The following is a 21,495-nucleotide window of genomic DNA, read 5'->3' on the forward strand; positions in this document are numbered from 1 at the left end:
CCGGCGCCCCTGCCTCCCTCAGCGCTCGGGGCTGTTTTAGGGCAGCGGGGAATCAATCCCCTCCCCGCTGTCCCCCGGCATTGGGGGTGGCTGGCGGCGGCCCATCTGCTTTGTGCGGTCCTGTAGCCTCACTACTGTCTCTTGTCAGAAACGGGAGGGTTTACTAGCTCACAGGTGCAGGACTGGGAGGCTGAGGCATAGTGTTTTATAGCTGCCCTATCCTTACTGAGAAAAACATTTAAATCTTGAGGAAAAAAAAAAAACAAACACGAATTGGTAGATTACAGTGCTAAAATATCAGTATGCCTAGCAGGTTGGGAGGAATGCTTCTTGGGATTTAACACTGAGGTTTTAAAAGTGTCATTTAAAATCCATGAAGGATGAGGGGCTTGAGCCTTCCGGACCCTGTTCTTCTTGTAGTGGTTTTCAGCAGTTTAGCATGGGGCCAGGCAATTCTCAGGAAATACGAGTTTATTTCTTAAATCAGTGGATTTCTGCTGTTAATCCCTGCTTTGGGAGCCACTGCAGAGTAGAATGGAATGATATCAGGAGGAACTACCAAATAGCTGATGTTTGCTGTGCAAGATGAGCTTTCTAGAACAGGTCTTGCCGAGGCCGGGAGTTCTGTCGTGACGTGTGTGTGAACACCATGGCTGTGACTTGAATTAACCATCAGTAGTTCAGCTACATCTTCAGTGTGTGATATATAAATAGTTATATGTTTGTGCCTGCCTCCTTAATACTGAGAGGAGCAGTACTGTTTCCCGTGTGATGGTAGCTTTCATAAACTTTGTAGTGGTTTCACATAATGTGAAAGGAAACATACTTTGCGGTTCTTAAGGCTTGTTTAAAGTACGTATTTACATGTGCAGGGGAAAATCTGCTTTGTAGGTCTTAAACAGTCTGTGAAATATGTACGTGTGTTTCTGTACACGTGCAAAACTTGAAGGTCTTTCTGATAGCTTACTTCATTGAGAAGTTTTGTGACTGTAAATTGCCTGGTATTTATAGGAACATGTAAATCACCATGTGGCTAACTTGCCATGAGGTGGTTTTTTCTGATGTCTGTTGCTGCCAAAAAACTATAACCTGATAGTAGCTGAAGCAATTCCAAGTTTATATATGAAGCTATTGGTGAAATGATGTGCTCTTATGAAAAAAGAAGCCAAACAAATTAAACAACAAAGCCCTATTTTTGTTTCCAAAATTTCCACAAATCTACCATCTTCCCAAGGTGATGGATATCAGGTCTGGTTTTATGAGAACTAAGGTAGCAGGTTTAGTTCCTTTTATCCATAGAGAGTAAGGCTGGTTTTTTTAGACTTGCATTAAATGTTTTTATAGATGTATAGTTGTTTAACTTAGATAATTGTTTTGGAAAAATTTAAGCCATTGCTTTTATTCTGTGTTGAGCTACGGGTAATTTTTAACACAGCACAGCACAGTTGTTCAGAAGTTACTTCTTTGTTTGGTTACCATTGTAACCTTATGTAGTTGACTGTAGTTGACTGATTTAGGAAAAGGAATCCCACCAAATCTCATCTCTCTTCTTCTGCTCCTGAAGAAACCAAGGACAATGAGAGCACACCTCACTTCTTACAGACTTTGTTTACAGGTTGAATTTTTCTGGTTTGCCCTGAGGGAAGGGTGTTTATCAGGGCATTTGGAAGTCCTTCATGTTGGTTCTCTGGTGTCTCAGGGTTATTAGGAGGTTCTGGTGAGTGGTTTGGGGTGCTACTGAATGCTTGTGTACTTACACAGAGTATATGATTGATAATAAACCTTAATGATGTTAAATTAAACTAAATCGTATTTCAGCCTTTCCTTGTTCAGCACCTTTCTGGCTGAAAGAGAGCAAGTAGATTTTTAAGTCTGACATTGCTCTGATGATGATGATGAGCATGGTACATCCACAGTTTATCCCCGGAATATTGGCTGCAGTATGGAGCAGACATAAGGTGGAAAAATAATGACATCATACTCTTGGAACAAGAGCTCTATAAGCTACCACACTATCCATTAAACTTAATGCAAGTCAGTTAAAAGCTAAGGCATACAGATATGACTCAATAGTTTGAGAAGTTACTTGACTTGCTTACATCATTGCCTGGCTGGATGACACTAATCTTGCAGTGGTGCCTAACCTTGATCTCTGATGCTATTCAGCAGGTGTATATGAGAGGAGAAGAACGGTGCAGTGTTACCTCTGTTCTGTGTAGTTTGACATATGGACAGATAAGACTGAAGACGTGAGAGCAGTGGTGACAAGAAATAGCACTACTTGACTGCTTGCACTTAATACATGAATCAAGGAGGAAAGCCAAGATGAGAATAATGTTAATATGCAGACCATGTTGCAGATGATCTGCCTTCATTGCAGAGACATAATAGAGCTGGTGTACATCTTGGCATTTGCACCTTCTAAATTTATAATCTTTGGGGATTTTAATTACTGTGCAGGTGATCCACGACATACTTAGAATGCCTCAAGATACTTCAGGTATAAAAATCTGTGGAGCTTTCTTCAAACTTAACTATGAATATCAGAAAAATAATAGGTCTTCCTGCTCTCAGCACCTCTGTAAAGCAGAGAGTAAGACTTACTGGCTGGGTCATAAGCCAGCAGATGTTCAGAGCAGATTTCTTAAATTATTTTCTTAGGGGAGGGACTGGTAGGGAAGAGTGAACTGTGAGACCAGTGGACTGCTATGAAAAATTATGCAAATTAAACAAACTGATGTTGAAAACCTGTAACGCTTAATTTTTTAGATCATGTCCTTTGATTACTTTGTTTTACTCTTGATCCAAACTGGTTGAAGTATGATGTGCAGACTGAGAGAGCAGATGGTGCAAGCCAGGCATGACTGATGTAGTCTTGAGTAACTGTGTGCTGAAAGTGCCAGTGGGAGCGTCTGTGGGTTGTCTGTGCCTGTAGTGCTGAAATGGGGTAGGAGCATTAGTATTGTCATTCATTTGTAGGAAATGGCAGAGTGCTGACTTCACCTTTGCTGAAAGCATGCAGTTCTCAAAAGTTTGAATGATTCGAACTTAAAGAGTATGATGTAGGTTTTCACTTTTCATCTGTGTGTTTGTTGCTGTCTTGGATACCTAAAAGAACTTATCACCCCCATGCCCCCAAGACTTTAACTGCAACTCTAAAACGTGCTCTTTTTGCCCTTTGTGCCTACAAGCAGAATCCCTTACTCTGGGTGCTGTGGTGGTAGAATATGTTGTGCAATACCTTAGCATGTGAAGACAGTGTTCATTTTGTGCTAACTAGCGCTGCCACCCAAATGTGGAAACAGAAAGGAAGGACCAAACATTTCCATTCTTCTAAAACATCTACATACCTTGAATTCTTAGTAGAAGTGTGACACAAAGACTTAAAGTAAGGAAGTCATCTTCTTCCCCTGCTGTTCTTTCTCCAGTCAAGAACGTAAAGCAAAATCATAGAGTCTTACCTGGCTGTTGGAAAGAAACCTGTTATAGATGGAGGATCAGATTTGTAGTGGTGTTAAGGAAAATGGAAATCATCATTAGTATTATATGTTGAAGTTTGTGTTTGACACAGGTGTCTTTTGTTTTGCTTACCAAGGTGCTAATAGGAGGAAATAAGGTTTGTTCATTGGATCATGCTAGACTTTTAAGGTTGTAATGGAGTCCTTATTCTATTAGCAATTCTGCTAATCCGTGTTAAAAGTAGTCAGCTAGAGTCAGTGGTTGTCTAAGCCCAGGAAAAATTCAGGAGTACAGTTTATAAAGTCTACTGTAATATTCTGAAGAATGGCTTTGCTTGACTGTAGACTAACTACAGGAAAAGAGCTGTATACAGAAATTAGAGATCAAATTGATACTGCCTCTGTTCTTCAATATTTTCTTGCTAAAGTGAGCTAAAGAACTACTGAAAAACAGTCCTTGTGCATTTTTCTATGTATATGCTCAGAACTTGGGAAGAAATGGAGAAGGAATGCTGAGGTGAGGAGCTTCTGCTTGAATCCTTCTCATGAACTAGCTTCTAACTCGAATTAAATTTCTTTAAACTTCTTTTTAGATCCAGTTATGACAACACAAGATGCCAGTCAGTCTCAGGCGAACTCCTTGACTAAGATGCAACTTGGACTTAATGAATCATCTGGTAATTGTTTTATTTCAGTACACCTATAGTACTTTTTCCTAGTGATACTTATTTATTATGTAGCATGTTTCATACTCAAGTCTTTTAAAATAAAAAATTGTCACTTCTCAGAAGAAACAAGAGTAGATATACCATCTAGGCCTTTTAAAGCCATTGCTTTAAGAGATTAAGTGTTATAAGCATCTGTAGTACTGGAAAAAGCTATCCAGCTGCTAGTTGTGTGACCTGTTGCCCTTATGCATATATGCCATTAAAGCAGGCAGTGACCCTGGAGGTTGGACAATGCCTGAAGTAGTACCATTGCAGGAGTGTTCTACTACTTAGACCTGATAATTTTTCGTGAGGGCTCCTTATGCTCTTGTATTAGTGAAAGGTGCTATAATGCCCTTGCATCACTGTGCCTGCTGCCTTCATCCATCTGTTTTATTAATTACAGCTGTGTCAAAAACATCTATTGTCCCTTCTACTTTTATTTGCTGGGCCTTAACTGTGGTTTTGACAGGGAGCAGAGAATAAGTTCCAGGCAGGAGAAGAAACAAATGATTGTTGATTCTGCCTCTTATTTCTCCGTAAAGATCAAAGAAGGAGGATTTCAGCAGTGTACCATAGCTCATGTTGATTAGTGCAAATCAAAAATGGCAAGTGATATTTGTACATGAACTCAATCAAGTTATGACAAGTTGCTCCCTCCACAGGTTTTTTTTGTTGGAGATAATGCTATTTATCTGCTGTTCATCTTCAGAGCTTTTTAGCTTTGTGAGATCTACGAGTGCAATAGCTAATAGATTCAGTAACTTTCCACATACATAAACGCAAATAGACATAGGAGCTAAGATACAGAAGTATTTCATATAATATGACCTCACCTGGCTATTTTCATTTGATATGTGAATTGAGGATAAAAGGTCAGTATGAAAATCCTATTGGAGTGTAAGACATTTTAAAGGTTGTCTGGTTTTCTGTGGATGGGTAACAGCTACCATATGAACTGAATATGTCATCATGAGGGATTTTAATAACAAACCAGGTGATGCATGTAGCAGACTGACAGAAACTCAGGTAATCCATGACAGCCTTGGCATATTGTCAGAGTGTTTGTGCACACAGACAGGCTAAGATTTGCCAGAACTCTTTTAACCTTTACATGTTAATTCGTGGGTAAACACTGGACTAGTTTGTTTCTCCATTGGGCAGAGACCAAGGTTTGCTTGTGTTCTTGTCTAGAGCAACAGGACTTAGTGACTAGTGCTAGGGACAGCTTTCCTTTGCTTAAAAAGTCATTTTGGCCTGCCAGTTGAGGTTCACAACAGTCTGCTCTCAACAACATGCCCTGTTCGTCCATACCAACCACCTTAGTATTTTATAGCTTTATTTTTGCTTAAACTGGTTGAACCTTGATGGAAGGTATGAAAGCACAGGTGGAACAAGCCAGGCAAAAGGTTGATTGCCTATTGTAGAGCATTCCTTGTGCTATGAGCTGACATGATGCCTTCTGAAATTGGCCAACAACTTGAAAGGCATGTGGTACCTCTGTTTATGCCTTTAGATGCAAACTACTAGTGGGAACTGCCTTCAGTGTTGAGCTGAGAGGCACATGTTTAAGAACTTTACATGAAAGTTCATTATTTTATTCAGGAAAGGAGGAGTAATTACACCGAGATCTAGGCTTTCAGAGGTACTATTTCTACTGCACAGTGATCAACTCTGCCACCCAGTGCTTCTCTCAGCAAGAAGACTAAGCTGCAGTCCAATTCCTCTTATTTTCTCAGTTATGAGTAGACATCTTTTCTATCCATGGACAGGAGAGATTATGAAGCCCCTTTCCTTCTACAAAATCTAGAATAATTTTTTCTTACAATGCTGTATGATTAGGCAGTAAGTACTATTCGTGTATTTCTGCAATGCATTATGAAATAACTGAGAAATTATTTTCCAGCATGTAAGATGTGGCTTAAAACATTTAGTGTGTCTAGTAGGGGTAGGTGTGGGGATCTGTTTCCTTTGTGTCATCACTAAATTAAAAGAAGATTATTGTAGTTGGTCTACAACTCTTAGAGCTGTAGTTTATTAATTTGCCTTTTTCTGTTCTTGAAATGCACTGAGCGTGTGAACAAGTGATGGGAACAGACTGTGCTTACAGTTGCTGTATCAAGCTAAGCTTTGTAGGGCTTTATAAAGGATCGCATACTCTCTGCAGAGTATGTGATCCATAGCCCTTCTGAAAAGGGATTTTGCAGAACATAGTAAACCTTTTAAATGTAGGTTTTCCTCACAAAAGGAGTAGTTTTTAATCTGGCACATGATGATTGATATTGATATTCTTGTGTGGAAGTGCATTTCCTGGATAGGACAATAGAAGTTTTGTGGAGCAGTGAGGATCTCTATGTTCTAGTGGATCACATATTCTAGTGGTGTTCTTGCCTAGACTTTCTGGCTGTATGATAAAATTGTAGTGGCTTTGGGAATGGCAGTGTTCTGTCCCTCTGTTTCTTTATTTTTCTAAAGCTTACTGCTTTTTCAGGAACTATTTAAACATGGATGTAGTCCTGTATGGTTCTAGGATCCATCTGTAATATATAAGTGACTTCTTGAATCAGGCTGTGGAACAGTGATGACGTTTTTAGAGTATTGACATTCACAATTAGAGCATTAAATAAAAGCTGGAAACCATCTTCTAGCATAGCATAATTGCTATAACAGCAATCCCACAACACTGCTGCTTTAAGATTCTGACTGTTAACACACAAGGTATATAATAGGATCTCTGTAGTAGTCAGCATTTGGCAAGGTTATTATTTCCCCCCCCCAAAGATTGCTATAAGTAATGGTTGCACTACCTTATTGACATGCTGGTGTGTGATTACTTACATAGAATAATATATTACTTTGCTTTGCCCCAAACCTTGTTAGGTCCAGATCTTACCACACAAAATCTCAAGCAGCCAAGCAAGCAGCACCAGTCTAATGGCGCTTTTCTGCAATTTGAGATACTCCTACCTGGTGAGTGTGTTATTTTTTGTCTTCCGTTATTTTATATCCAATGCCTCTGCTTTCAGATAATCTTTCATATGAGTTGTAGAAGGAGTGAAGATGCTCAGAGTGAGCATGTGATGAGCTCAGTAAAAGAATAAAAATAAGTTTATGCTACCATTGACAGTTGTGTTCTGACAGCTATTTTGCAGTAGAGAATTACATTCATTATTAAAACTGCAAGTAAAAACAATTCATACCTATCTCTTCCTCCAAATCAATTGAAGTAACAATTCTTTTGCACTAGTGAATCCACTTGGAGAGACCATGTAAACTAGGGTACAGGTGTTAGCTTAGCAGCGTTGCAGGAGTTAAAGCATGGGGAAAAGGTAAGATTAAACCCATTCCTAAAGAAGATGTGAAGTTTCCAGTTGCCAAATAATATTTTCCAATTAATTTCTTGGGCAGCTGGAAAAACTGAAATCTCTCAAAGGTTTGCAAAGTACTGGCATGATATTTTAAGGATATAATTGTGCAGCATTTATGCTGTATTTTCTTCTGGCAGGAAACTTAAGGTAGTGTCTGTTTCCTGTTGTGGTACGTGCACTCCTGGTACAGGGTTGCCCCAGATGTCAGTCTTGCTAGTGGTTAATCTTCAATATCATAGCGTTTCCTTGTTCTGTTCATTTAAAGGGTGGCTTTAACTTTAAAATAATCTCAAAAGGTACAGATTCTATTTTAACCTGTGTAATCTGACTGTAAGACTTTTTCTGCTGGGAAACCAGTTCCATTTGTAAAATTTGATCATAAACAACCTCAACAAGCAGAGTTACGCTTGACTCATTTATTGTGTAATCACTCTAATAAATGTTTCAATAACTGACTTTGCTCTGCTATGAAAGGCTGAGGTGTTGCATTTCTAAGTTTATTTCCAGTTCAGCAGATCTGAAATATTTTGACTGGGACTTGGAAGTTCTGGACATGCTGTTCTTCAGGTTGTAAATTTCTCTGCCAGACCCAATCAAGTTCACTTATATTCTGTACTGGGAGGTATCTGGTGCTTCTACTTCAACCAGGCCTTGCTGTTGACTAGGTATGACTTGGCGTTACTAAGACAGTGAGCTGTATTTTAAAGCTTCCTTTTCTCTTCGAAAGAATGCAAGCTGTGAAATACAGCTGCACTCTTTTGACTATCAAGTACTGCAGGGCTTGTCTAGGATTGGGGTGATGCTTGGAATAAATTTTCATGAAGAATTCAGATGGACTAACCACAGTTGTATCTAGAAGACATGAAAGAAAAGCCCAATTATGGAATAAAATGTCATTGCTAACAGGTACAATGTTTAACATGTTTTCTTATAAAAGGCCGTTTGTATGGGTCAGAAGATACTTGCTGTGTAAAGCCTACTTTTTGGATATGTGTGAACCTTGTTAAAAGCAAAAACCTATCATGCTTTTCTACTGTTTTGGAATATTTTCACATTGTAATTCTACTGACTTGTCAGGAAGGCAAAGGCAGCCATAGATTGGTTTGAAGATGATTTGATTTCAGCTGGAGTATATGTAGTGTGAAAGACTGGATCCAACTGTGATCCAACAATGTTAGGAATGTGGACTTTATCAACAACTTCCCTAGAATTAGGATATGGCTGTGATCTCAATAGCATAAAAATCTGCAACTGTCTAAAATCCAGAGGGTTCTAGGTATTTATAGCTTACTCTTCTTTACATTAATATCACTTTCTGTATACTTACTATGTACTTAATATTTTTTGTTTGGATTAAATAATGTAAATGCATGAATCTACCTTGCTTTCAGTGAAATGAGTATCTATGTTTCTATAATAGACCCCTTCGTAGGTAAACTAGGAAGTTTACCTACAAAATGGAGTGTGTTATTTTTGTAATGGTTGTGTATCATAACAGGGCTTGAGAACATTACTGAGATACATTGCGGGTTTTTTTTTTTTTACCTTGTAAAGTGTGAGTAGTGCTCTGTATTCAACTGTAATCCTGCATATGCAAACACAATCTTCCGATCTCTTCTTCCCCAAGCATGAAGAAATCTTTTTTTTTTCAGTAAAAATTTTTTAAACTTCTTCTAGGTCCTCCTGGTACTTTGCTGGAAAGAAATATCAGTTTGGCCAATGCAACTACAGTTGAACTTTCATGCAAATTAGATCCAAATTTTCATTTAAGAAATCCTCAAGTGACTTGGAAAAGGGGGAATGAAACAATCAGCCACACCACTAAAGCTGAGAACAGCTGGAGCATCAAGTAAGTAGCATTCTTGACAGTGTGACTTGCAGGCTCTAAAGAGTTATCACATGTATATACACTGCCCAATACTAGTCATGTATATATTGGAAAAGAGCCAAATGCAAAGATTAATCATCATATTGAAGCTACAGGAAAGGAGAAAGGGTGCAGGTAGTTCTTCCTCTAGTGCTGGGAAAAAAACAAGAAAAAGAACATAATGCAAGAAAAGAACATAAATAAGGACACAGTTCTTTGAGGTTGAGTAGTTCTGTTCAGTAAGTAAAGTAGTAATATCAGTCTGAGATTGAGGCATTTTAGCAGTTTCTCCTTTGACATTTGTCTTTTCCACCTCCTTGCTGCTTTGCAGAAGTCTGGAAAGCATCAATGGCTAGTTTCTTTTCCTTCATAATTAGCAAAACAGAGAAGAAATCAGCTTTACACTAAAGATGTTTTGAAGGTTTTCTTAACTCTTTCAAACCTCTACAGAAACTCAAATGTTATAGAAACCTTTCTACAATTAATACAATTTGCTGTTGTTCTTTAAAATTAGGTCGTTTACACATTTTTAACCAGGTGGTCTCCGGTTCATTTCTGTATAGCTTAGGTTTCTTAACAGCAGTAATACTTTTATAAAATTTCTGTGATAGAAAATATGACAATGTGATTGTCACTTTTCTGATATATATATATATATACACAAGCACAACCATGCAGGTCTTTTTCAAGTGTCAGTGAAACCTATAGTTTGCCAGTGGAGAAGATGCTGGAAGCTCTTCAGAACTCCTTTTTTGTGTTGAACTGACTGGTTTCAGAGTAGATTACTTCCATGGTTTGTTCTTCCTAAAGTCCTACATAGGATATGCTAGATAGTTGACATGGTGAACTTGTTTCTGATTTGGTAACATATAGATCATACTGCTTAAAGATGTTTTGGCCTTCTATGACCACGAAGAGTGAAAATAATATTTATGTTCTTGTGGTCTTCTGTTTTCTTAAAAATGTCATGCTGTTTCTGCACTGCACTAAACCTGAATCCTAGTGTTTCAGTGATGTATCTTCTCTGCTACTAATCCTTACTGTTTTCTTTAGGGTGTTAATTAACAGTCACTCATAGTTGTAAGACAAAAGAAAATACATGCAAAAAGCAAATGGGTGATTTTTTTTTTTCTTTTTTAAGATTGGTGATAGTGGATAGCAGTAAGATGGGAAGTTACAGCTGTATTGTGAAAGGCGACGAAGAAATCAGAGCTACGTTTTATTTACATGGTAATTATATTTAATTAATTTTTATTGATTTTTAAATTTTTGTTTCACTTGACCACTACAAACTTGTATGAATATGGCTTCTAGATAGTATGGAAATTGGAACTTAATTTGATAAGTAATGACTAATAAGGTCAAGCTAAGTGAGAATTACTTTCAAAGTCACTTCTGTAGCATGGAAGGAAGACAAAAGCTAAAAACCTTTTTAAAAAAAATTTTCTAACAACCAAAAGAACATACAGGTCTGTTTTCTTTTTTCCCTTAATGAGTAACTGATCCCCCTTTCCCTCTCCATCCGTAGAGCCTGAGCGAATACTCTTCACTTTCTGGGGGATGGGAATAAAGGATGGTGTCTCAGAAAAATTCTTCCAAAAGCAGAGCCAGTAACTTGAAAGTTTGGTCTGAGATTTGGTGTTAAATGTGAAGCAAAGATTGGTAGAATAGAGGCAGATTTTTTTAAAATTTCATTTGTATTTCTTAAACACTAAATTTACACACTGTTTTAGTGCATGTTTTATTCTCTCTAAGAATAGCACTCACACGAACAATTAGGTGCTTCATTGGGCAGTATGCGTGCCCTTTCTTCTGTTCTGTGTTCTCTTCTCCAATAATGTTATCCCTGACAGTAGTAGGTGAATGGAAGATATGTGGAAATGAAACTAGTACACGCTGCTGTTATGGTGAATAACTCTCACAAGAGAGTTATTCCCTTCTCTGTTCCCACCACCCAAATTTTGCAAAGAGCAAGGGAAACATGTAATCTGTGAGGGATATACAGGCTCGTACCTGAGAGATTTTTCCCTGAGCACAGGCTCTAAGAAACCCTGACTCATCAATCAATATCCCAACCTCAGATGAAATAACTAGCAGGGCTTACTGATTCTTAGTGCTGCAAGCTGCCTTTGTTCAGTGGGATATCTGGTAATATGACTTGAGCAAACCTCATGTGTGTTCAAATCTTTAGTGTTGACACCTACTTTCAGACCTTCCGCCAGTGGAGACTAGCTTGCAATACTGAATGAAGACAAAATTGTAGTTTATTCAAGCCTTTTAATGTCTGAAAATGATTATGTATTTTTCCTGTCAGTATGTGGGTAAGGTTTAGTTGAGTAGCTAACAATGTCTGTTTCGATTGAAAAAAGTCCAAGGAGACCTTTTTTTTTTTTTTTTTGAAAGCATACAATATCTAGTTCAGTAAGGGCAGCAATGGCTCAAAAGGGAAGTCGTCTTTTCCAGAACAGTGCATGAGACTGGTTGATTTATTGTAAGAAGATGGGAGAATTGCTTCACAATGGTTGAATACCACCACTTCTGATGCCATAAAAAGTACTGGCTTGACACTTTCTATGATTGTGCAAGAGTGAAGGAAATGGGAAAGAGAAGTCCTTCAATCTTCCAGTCAATAATGCAGGAAGAACAGTTCTGAAACTGAAAGATGAGTAATGTGTTGGTATAAGCTCAGTGGCTAAAGTCATCACTGCTGTAACTGCTATAGCTCTTCCACTAGGCAGTTTGGCATGATTGGATGTGTTACCTCTCCTCTCTTTTCCCTCTGCTTCCTGGCCTGGTGTAACCCTGCAGGTTTTGTGGAGTTAGGTTTTTACTCATGTCTGCAGACAATGAGATATTTAAAGGAAGTTCAAATTATTAAACACAGAGAACATTCGTGGGTATTTTAGTGTTGAGAAGTGTTGCAAGTTTATAAAAGGGTAGAATGGATTAATTTGTGTTTGCCCTTTGTTTGGGGATCCTTTAGCAGCTGTTGAGGAACATGCACTATGAAATAACTCTGGTCTTTAAAACAGTATGGAAATCTCACCGGTGTAAATGCTGGTGCTAACTAACAGCTGTCTGTCTCTTCAACAGTTGATTTTTGTCAGTGCAGCAGAAGTGTTTTGTCACCAAATCTGGTATGATCTGCTTGGAAAAATGCCTGGAACAGAGTAGATTATTTCTTTCTACACATTCAGAAATTAACAGCTGTTACAGAGCCAGATCCCAGAACTCATGGTGGATGTTCATATCCTTAATCATGGCTAATGTGTTCACATGTATTACCAGTAATACCTATAGCTGTGCTTTGCCACTGATCAGCATGGCTGAATCTTTTTGACTATCACATAAGCTTGTTGTGCTGGGTAGTATATGTGTTTTTTGTTTGTTTCCTCTTGTTCCTTTTTTTGTTTACCCCAACCTCCTTTTGTCTTCTCTAAATTTCAGAGGTGGCAGCAGTTATTAGTGAGGGTCATCCCTTTTACTCACAGCAGTGAACATATTCCACCAGTACTCCTAAGGGTAGTGTTGAATGATAATACATGCACATGGAGTGAGAAGACTTCATTAGTAATGAGGCTGGATTGATGTATGGTGCAGCAAATGAGGCTGAAAGCAATTGTTCTTATCAACAAATTGGTTTTATGTTTCTGGATTGGAAGCTCTGAAGTTTGAATACACATGAGAAGTCAACTTTTTTGGGAAAAATAGTTTGTACTTGGCTAGTCAAGAAGGGGGGGAACAAGAACAATCTTAGTTTGTATCAAGTTCGTCATAATTGCTGCAAGCAAGTACTTGGCCTGTTTAGTGTAATCAGTATAATTTTAAGTATGTACTGGATCTGCATGTACAAAGTAGAGCAGTGAAACTTTAAGAAAAATTTAAAATAATTGGATCTGAGGAAAACATGTTGGTGAACATCCTAATAGGGAGGGAAAGGAGGGGGAAGGGGAAATACATACTCTAGCATGATGTAATTGCTAAGCTCTAACAGTATCTGTTTGATAGCCTCAATACATTCAACAACCTTTCTGGGCTTTTGAAAGCTTGTGGGATACCTGCAGTTAAAGTGGCTTGGGCAAGTCGCTCTGAAGTTAAACTGATGTCTTGTTTCTTGTTGGCTGTATTCTGTCCTCAGCAAGATAAGACCAAAAATCCTATTTATTGTTGTGCATCCAAAAGTCATTGCTTCAGCTCAGTAAATATTTGTAACTACAGATCTACAATTTGCAGTTTTTGTCTTAATTTTGGAAAAGTTCTCTGCATGCACAGCTTGCCAGATACCATTATGTAGTCGCACTGTGGCTGGAATAGACTTCTATCAGTTTCTGCAGATTTGAGTGAAACTACAGGAAAATTCTGTGTTTGTTTCTAGTGCACTAAAACTGAAGCATATAGCTTACAGATATCAAGGAAGGGAAAGAGGAAATGGGCAAGGGTAGAAATCACAGTCTGATTATCACTTAGTGTTTGGCATTAATTGACAACTTTTAAGATTGCACAGTAACTGAGAAAAGGGTTCTGATAGTCTTCTTTACAAATTCTGTATATGCAATATCAGCATGCAATGACTCCTCATTTACATCATGTCATGAATGATAGAATCATCTGTGTTTAAGTGAAAGAGAAGTGACTAGACTACTATAAATACATACCTGAATATATTCTTTTTGTAACACTAATTCAAACCTGTATCTCTCACTTGGTGAACTTTTTCTTCTTGTTCTTAGTACCGAAAATTGAAGCAAGAGAAAAACCTATAATCACTTATGAAAAAGATACAGCTGTAATGGTTTGTAAAAGTGACTCTACTCCCATGACTTGGACCTGGTATATGATGAGAGGAAATAATCCGGTAAGGTCTCCATCTGTTGGCCAAGCAAAACAGTGTGGCAAAGTACAGACAATTCATAAAGTATGATGGCTCTTGATTGGAGGCTTTACAAAGTGCATTTCCATTAACTTTAAAGTTAACTCTGTATGTGGAAAAAATACATGTGGTATTTAGAAGTAATCATTGTTACTGGGATGTAGATTTTTTTTTCCTGGTTCGTATGTTGTTTCTTTTCCAAAAAGTCCCTGCCATACTCCTGTAGACCATGTAAGAGTAAAACAGATAAAGTGAGTCTTGAGATAGTTGGTTTTGCTGTATTTATGCTGGCCATATTCCTCAAATCTTGCCACTTGATACAAAAAAAATCTTACAGTGGGACACACTGTCAAAGACTTGTAAGATCTTGTAGGACTGAGGGAGGACACGAATATGTTCCTTCTTTTCCTCCTTCAGGGACAAGTAATTCTGTTTCCTGGCCTATGATCTCTCTGGGAAGTATAGCCACTGTGTTCTAACCCTTTTCTGAGGGCTCTTGAGAGGAGTTAAATAGATTTATTTTCATTATACTGCTGGAGAGTAGCACTGACTTGTAAGACTGTCAGGATATTTCCCAGTGTTCACACTTCAGTGCCCATGAAAGTTTATGCTTTGTGCTGTGGTGAAAGCTGTGCATTAGATCCTGGCACCTGAGGATACCTTTGTCATCAGAGAGTCAATAGAGCCAAAGGTACCTTTTTAGCTGACCTGAAATAAAAAAGGTCAGACAACTAACCCACTGAAAGTTCATATTTCCTTTGAATCTAAAGGGAACCAGGGTGGCCACCTAAGATAAATCCTTCCCTTGGAGGTGGAGTAATCATGTGTCACAAATGCCACTTGTTCCTCACCCATTTTACATCTCTTTATAGAACTATTTGTCAATGATACAATTTGATTAAGCACTTGTTACATTAATAAGACTTGTAATGTCTTTTTATTTTCAGGTTATCATTAATGAATCTTTGTGGACAGACAAGTACCTAATTTCTAGACTGTCTGCCAATGTAACCCGTCTGAGGATACTCAAGCTCACCAAGGAAGATGCTGGTGTATATTGGTGTGAAGCTGTTTTCCAATTAGGGGAAAGTGAAAGGAAGATGGAACTTAAAGTTCTGTCCATCATGGCACCTCTCAAACCCTTCATAGCAATTGTGGCTGAAGTTATTATTTTGGTAACTACCATTATCCTTTATGAGGTGTATTCGAAAAGGAAAGGAAAATGTACAGGTAAGTTGTTTGGGGTTTTTTAACGATTTCTAGCTTTTCATTGAAAGTGCAATCAGAGGTATGACCCACAGCACTTCATATATGGAGTTTAATGTGAATTTTACATCATTTCTTTCTGATAAAATACTTTCTTCTAGAACACCACATTATTTTAGATATTTAAATCTCTTCCATGAGTCCTGAATCAAATGCAAACTGCATTCAGTAAGCAACATTTTCCCATAAAGGGTTTGATTTAGTGCTGATTTTTTTTCCTTGGAATACAAGGGAATTTAGAGGCTGTACTTCTTTGGGGAACGCTTAGGAATAGAAGCAACTCATAAGAGCTTTGAAGGGAGAAATCTGTTTAGAGAAATGGAGTAAGAATGAAAAAGGTATTAAACCAGAATACAGTAAAACTGGTTGCTGAACCTAAGGCAAACTAGAGGTGAACAGAACTAGATGTGCAAGATGAAAGAGAAATTGTATATATGTAAAGTCTTTGTATACATGTGTTTTAATGCATACATGCATATATCAGTATTTTATAATACAGAAATGTATAAACCTATGTATATAACATGTTTTGTATTAAAATCAGATTAATCAAACTTTATCAAAATAAGCTTTTTGAAAAATTTAGAGGTAATTTCATTGACTAGAGTAACAAGATAATTTGAATTACAAATCTAAGAAAAGTAGGAAAATGAAAAAACAAGGTTTTGTTTTGATTAAAAAATGAGTAAACGATACACAAAATCAGAATTTTTCTATTGTTTATTAAATCGAGATTTTAATCCTTTTTTTATCTCTTCTGCTGAAGGTGGAAAGGGATGTGACCAAACTGAGAAACTGTAAGTAAAAAATTTCTATACTGGAGTTAAATATTTTTTCTTCTGTGTATTATTGACATAGAGAGTTTTACCTTGTTGTTGACTAGTTGGTAAGGCATGATGATGAATGTGGAGGTACAGTTTATTATTTTCCTCAAGACTTCTTAGTTCCAAAGTGAGCAGAGCTCTATTTTATACCTAGCACTTGATTTTGAGATTAAGCTATTTCTCTTTTTCTTTTTTTTTTATTGACAGCACCATGTGTCCTCGTTATGACTGTAACTTGCAAGGAAATAACTTTTGGGTGGTAACTTTCCAGAAGAGGCTTAGAATTTTTTAAAAATGTGTATTTGTCCATACTAACATACGTTTCTCTCACTTTCACTTGGTCTAAGCCCTGACTCCCCTAGGAAAGCTTGTAGTTGCTGGGGTGCTGGGAGCTGCCCTTGTTGGCTGTTTTGGTGGTGAAGTCCAGCCGCTCAGGGGGACTGATAACTTGGGCTCTCTGGGCACAGGACCATCTGCACTGCTGGAAACAAAGGAGCAGGTGTAGGCACTTGGGCTGCTGTTCTGCTGCTTGAGGGTCTGTGCTCCCATGCTGACTCCCCCATCCTTAGGATGATGCATGCCTATAGGCTTGCTTGCTAAAACATGCTGTACTTTCTGCCCATCTTCTGAAGCCCAGTTGCCTCATCTGGCCTGGTTACACCATAAAACAAGAGGAAAGTCTCCTAACAGTTCCTCTTTTTAGGTCTGTTCAGTCTGTTCTGGATTTTCGCTCTGCAGTTGCTTCTCTCCTGTGTTTATCTCCTTTTTTTTCTTCTGAGCAGCTGTCTTTCCCTCCCTCCTTGAATTTTTTTCTGCAGCAACCTTTGTTTCCCTGTTTCCTTTTGCTGGCACAAGCTGAAAATATGTTTTGGTGCTTTTGCCCTTATCTGAACATATCTAAAGCTCTAACTCAGTTATAGTACAAAGTGGCAGTATGTCTTGGGAATACAGTATGCTATTACTTGGCTCAGTGTTTGGGGATATGTTTCGTTTGAAAATTGAATGATTGTCCTTATGCATAGCCCTTCTTCTTGTAAACCCTCTGAAACTGTATTAGACTAGGATTGTAATATAGACTAGTGCACTAAAATAATGGTTTTATGCTTGTGGGATGCGGTTCTGCTTAATCTTTTTTGTGGAATTCTATCTTAGATAAAAACATATGAGGAATATTTATTTAACTCTGTTCTTCTCTGATTTCAAGAACTGAATGTTACTTCAACTATTGGCTGTTTAGAATATAGATTTGTGTACCAGGGAGAATGGCTCCAGAGGAACATTTCTGTTATGTGTGGGATGACTAATACACCTGAACTTGGTTGATGAGGCTATAATTTTAATGTTACATCCAACTATATATTTAGGTGGGAGCCTAGTGATTCACAAAATTTTTTTAGCAAGAGAATTTTTAACTCAAGTCTTAGATTGTGATCCACACCATATACTAGGTGAAATTACTCTGGAAGGAGTAATCATATGTTGGTTTCATTCCATGTTCTGAGAATATTGAGCTATATATTTACTGCTTGTATATTGTTTGAGTATTCATTGTGAGTACAAATTTTTTATATTGAATGAAGTGATATTGCAGGAATCATTTGGGAGTGCTATTACTGTTCTAACTTTTGCCCAGAGTTCTGTGGGATTTTTGGGAGCGACTGAGTTGAGTCTTTACTTTGAAGGACTTCAAGAGTCACTATTTTGGTTGCTTAATTTCTTCTAATCTTTTTTTCTTCATATGCCAAAAGAGAAAATCTAACACATTTGAGATGTATTCTGTTTGGGTTGTGGGACTGGAATAATTGTGGTATCTTACACTTAAAGTTGAGTTTTGGAATTCAACCTCTTTTTCTTCTAGTAAATCAGGTGAAGGCAGTAGTGCTAGCCACAGAAGAATTTAATCCAGTTCCTGAAAAGGTAAGAGACCAGAGTTTACTTTTCTGTTGAGCAGCCTAATACTAGGACAAAGAAGTCCACTGTGCCATCCCAATCTGTTTTTTATGTGGTAGCAATATAGGAGTTGAACCATTGTTTGGGTGAAACAACATACAGTCAAGCAAGAAAGCAAGTCCAAATCCTTTTAACTCTATTCTGTTGTCATTGTGATTTAATAGTTCTGTTAACCCCTGCAGTTTTTAAAATGGGACCTAGGTTAACCAGCTTAACTGCTTGGCTCCTGAGGGTGAAACAGTCTTGTGAATGCCCAGGATAGGTGCTGAGATGCATAAGAATTGCTACTGTATTCAAAATCCTGCTCTTTCAGACTGTATTTTGGATGTTGAGTGAGTTTATGGAGGAAGGATCCAAATGTGATAGCAAGCAGGGAATGTGACAGTACTGGAGAGATGAAACAAGGGTTAGAGCAGTCTAGGAAAAAAGACAGAGCTTAATAGATGGTGACTCAAAAGGATTAGTGGTAGAATAAGGAAGCAGAGGGTATGTAGCCCTGTGAAAGCTATGTAATGAACTTCCTGATTCTCTGCCCGGTTTACAGTCCGATTATAGGCTGCTTTTACTTATGCCAGCTGGAAATGCTTGTCAGAGGATGGTCTGTCAGTTGAGGACCAATCCTACACACTCTATTTCCCCTCTGCATCTGGCACCTCAAACTCTCATCTGTAGATGACAGTTGTGAATGACTTTGCATTCACAAAATCACAGTCAGTGCTGATACTGTTTATCCTCATTGCAAGCCATCTACCTGAATAAAGGTTGTTCCCATACCCTTTGTTTTAAAGAACAGAAAGAGAAATGTCAGGTAAAGCTCATGTAAAAAGAGTAATGAATCAGGAAACCAGAAAATTACGTTCCAAGATTATATTGTCTCCTAGGTTTCCTGCATGGTATTTCACTTTTGATTCCTCTGACTTAAGTTCCCTAAGTGTTCAGGTTTAGCCCCAGCTGGCAACTCTGCCTCATGCAGCCACTTTTGCTCTCTGATGGGATGGGGGAGAGAATCAGATGAGTAAACGTGAGTGACTGCGTGGGCTGTAATATAGACAGCTTAATAGGGAAAGCAGGAGCTGCACACACAAGCAGAACAAAGGATTCATTCACTATTTCCCAAGGGCAGGCAGGTGTTCAGCTATCTCTGGGTAAGCAGGGCTCCATCATGCTCCACCATGCATAATAGCTACTTGAGTTAATTGGGAGGACAAATACCATCACTCTGAATGTGCCCCCCTCCTTCTCCTTCCTCCCCCAGCTTTATATGCTGAAAATGATGCCATATGAGATGGAATATCCCTGTGGTCAGCTGGAGTCAGCTACTCTGGCTGTGTCCCAACTCCTTTTACCCACGCTAGCCTCCTCACTGGTGGGGTGGGGAGAGGAGCAGAATGAAGTTTATTTTCAAATAAATATGGGAAAATACTAAGCAGAAAAATAGTAGAATTCCTATTATAATGCGATGTGTTTATTCTTTTTTATTACAGGAGACTTAAACCAACAGAAGTGGAAATTGTTACAAAGCTACAGAAGATGTTTGCAGCTATGCATTTTAAACATTCACTGTGTTTCTAAGTAAAGTCCTCTGCTTATGAGAAAAAAGATGCTGTGAAACTGCTCATTTTTTAGAGATGATAATCTGCTGTATTGCATTTAGACTTTTGCTGTCTGTAACGTTTGTCTTTTTACTACTAGAAGGTGTTGTGGTTAGATTTTCTGTTAGTTTACGACTGATCTGTTTGATTTTATGTCTTAAACTGGAACTAGCCTTGCATTCACTGAATGAATGGTTAATATAAGAGTGTGTTTTATAAAGCTGGACATGTAAGACTAAAAACGTGTTTCCACAAGAGAAAATGCCTTTTACTAGCTGATGAAGCAAACGTGACACAGCCATTTTTACCAAAGAAAAGGTGATAGGGAAATCTTTATCGCGGTTGAAATGAAACATTAACAGTTGTAATTTGCTCTGAACAGTAAAATGTCTTCATTCTTAGCCTCATTCTGAGTGCTGCTATACTGTACTTCATAATAGGCTACACACTTAAATACTGTACAGATCAGATATTTGAGTAGATGAAAGAAGTAACGGGGTACAGTACCTTTTCAGACTATAACTGCAATAATTCCTTATGCTTGCACTGTCTGGGCCTGCAAAACCATTTTTGTGATTATAATTTATACAGAACACTGAATTTTCATGAATATACTTATATGGTTCTGGTTATACATCCTGTCTAGTTGGTACTTCTGCTTTTTTCAGCAAACTGTATTGTTCTTTAAACTCCTTGCAAAGCACAGGAAGGGTCTTGAGCCGCTAAAATTTTCAGGATAGTAGAATAAAGCAACATGAATACCACTAGTTCTCTTACACAAAAATTTTACCACTGCTGTTAATGACTTATGATATTGCTTTAGAAGAGTGAGTTGCCATAATACATTATGCATCCAGCAATTGAAAAGTATTCAGCTAATAGGAAAACAGTTTGCTGCTTTACTTGCTTTTGCTTGTTAATCCAGAAGAAAAATAAGTAAAACTTGAATTTTGAGGGGGGAAAAGTAAAGCCTTCAGAAAAATTTCTTTTCCCAAAGAAAACATAAGGAAAAAAAGGCAGCATTTGCAGACTCTCTAAGAAAGTAAAAGGAAAAAACCATCTAAATAGCATTTCTTTGTACTGGTCATTTTTCTTTGAACATAAAGGAACACAATGAAGAGATAAAATAGATTTAATTACCTTTTTTTTTGTTTCACACGTTTGAAAAAAAGCCTAGCACTGACTGTTTTGTTACAGATGGAGACAAAATCCAGTCTGATCTATGTGATTTTCCTTTTCATATTTCATTTTCCAGCTTTAAGATCTACAAGTTAAAGTTGACATAAACAACAGTGAGAAGTATATAAGCATTAGGTGATTGTAAGAAATGAACACCGGTAAAGATTTCCCTTGCTTAGATACTGTGTTTATTGTATTTTGCCATGGAGTTTCTATGCACTATAAAAACAAGAATGCATTTACAGTTTTTATGTGAATTTGTCATTGATATAACAGCATTTTTGTTGCAACAAGTAAATGTTTCCCGCTTTAAAAGGTTTACTTCTATATATTGTTTGACACATTTTAGGTTTGTAGAAAGTTGTTTCTTATAGGAAGTTCAGCAATAGAAAAATTAATCTTACAGATCCAAGA

General features: G+C 37.7%; 1 protein-coding gene across 1 annotated transcript; it reads left to right on the plus strand.

Moving 5' to 3' along the window:
* Nucleotides 1-4,055: 4,055 nt before the first annotated feature.
* On the plus strand, nucleotides 4,056-20,494 carry EMB (embigin). Its single transcript, XM_029961559.1, has 9 exons — nucleotides 4,056-4,135; nucleotides 7,046-7,135; nucleotides 9,211-9,382; nucleotides 10,542-10,630; nucleotides 14,131-14,255; nucleotides 15,218-15,500; nucleotides 16,303-16,333; nucleotides 18,219-18,277; nucleotides 19,795-20,494. The coding sequence occupies exons 1-8, from the start codon at nucleotides 4,060-4,062 to the stop codon at nucleotides 18,259-18,261; spliced, it is 909 nt and encodes a 302-aa protein (XP_029817419.1). The 5' UTR covers nucleotides 4,056-4,059; the 3' UTR covers nucleotides 18,262-18,277; nucleotides 19,795-20,494.
* The last annotated feature ends 1,001 nt before the right edge of the window (nucleotides 20,495-21,495 follow it).

This window comes from Manacus vitellinus, unplaced genomic scaffold (genome assembly GCF_001715985.3).
Source record: "Manacus vitellinus isolate BGI_N305 unplaced genomic scaffold, ASM171598v3 scaffold_36_pilon, whole genome shotgun sequence".
Classification (NCBI taxonomy): Eukaryota; Metazoa; Chordata; class Aves; order Passeriformes; family Pipridae; genus Manacus; species Manacus vitellinus.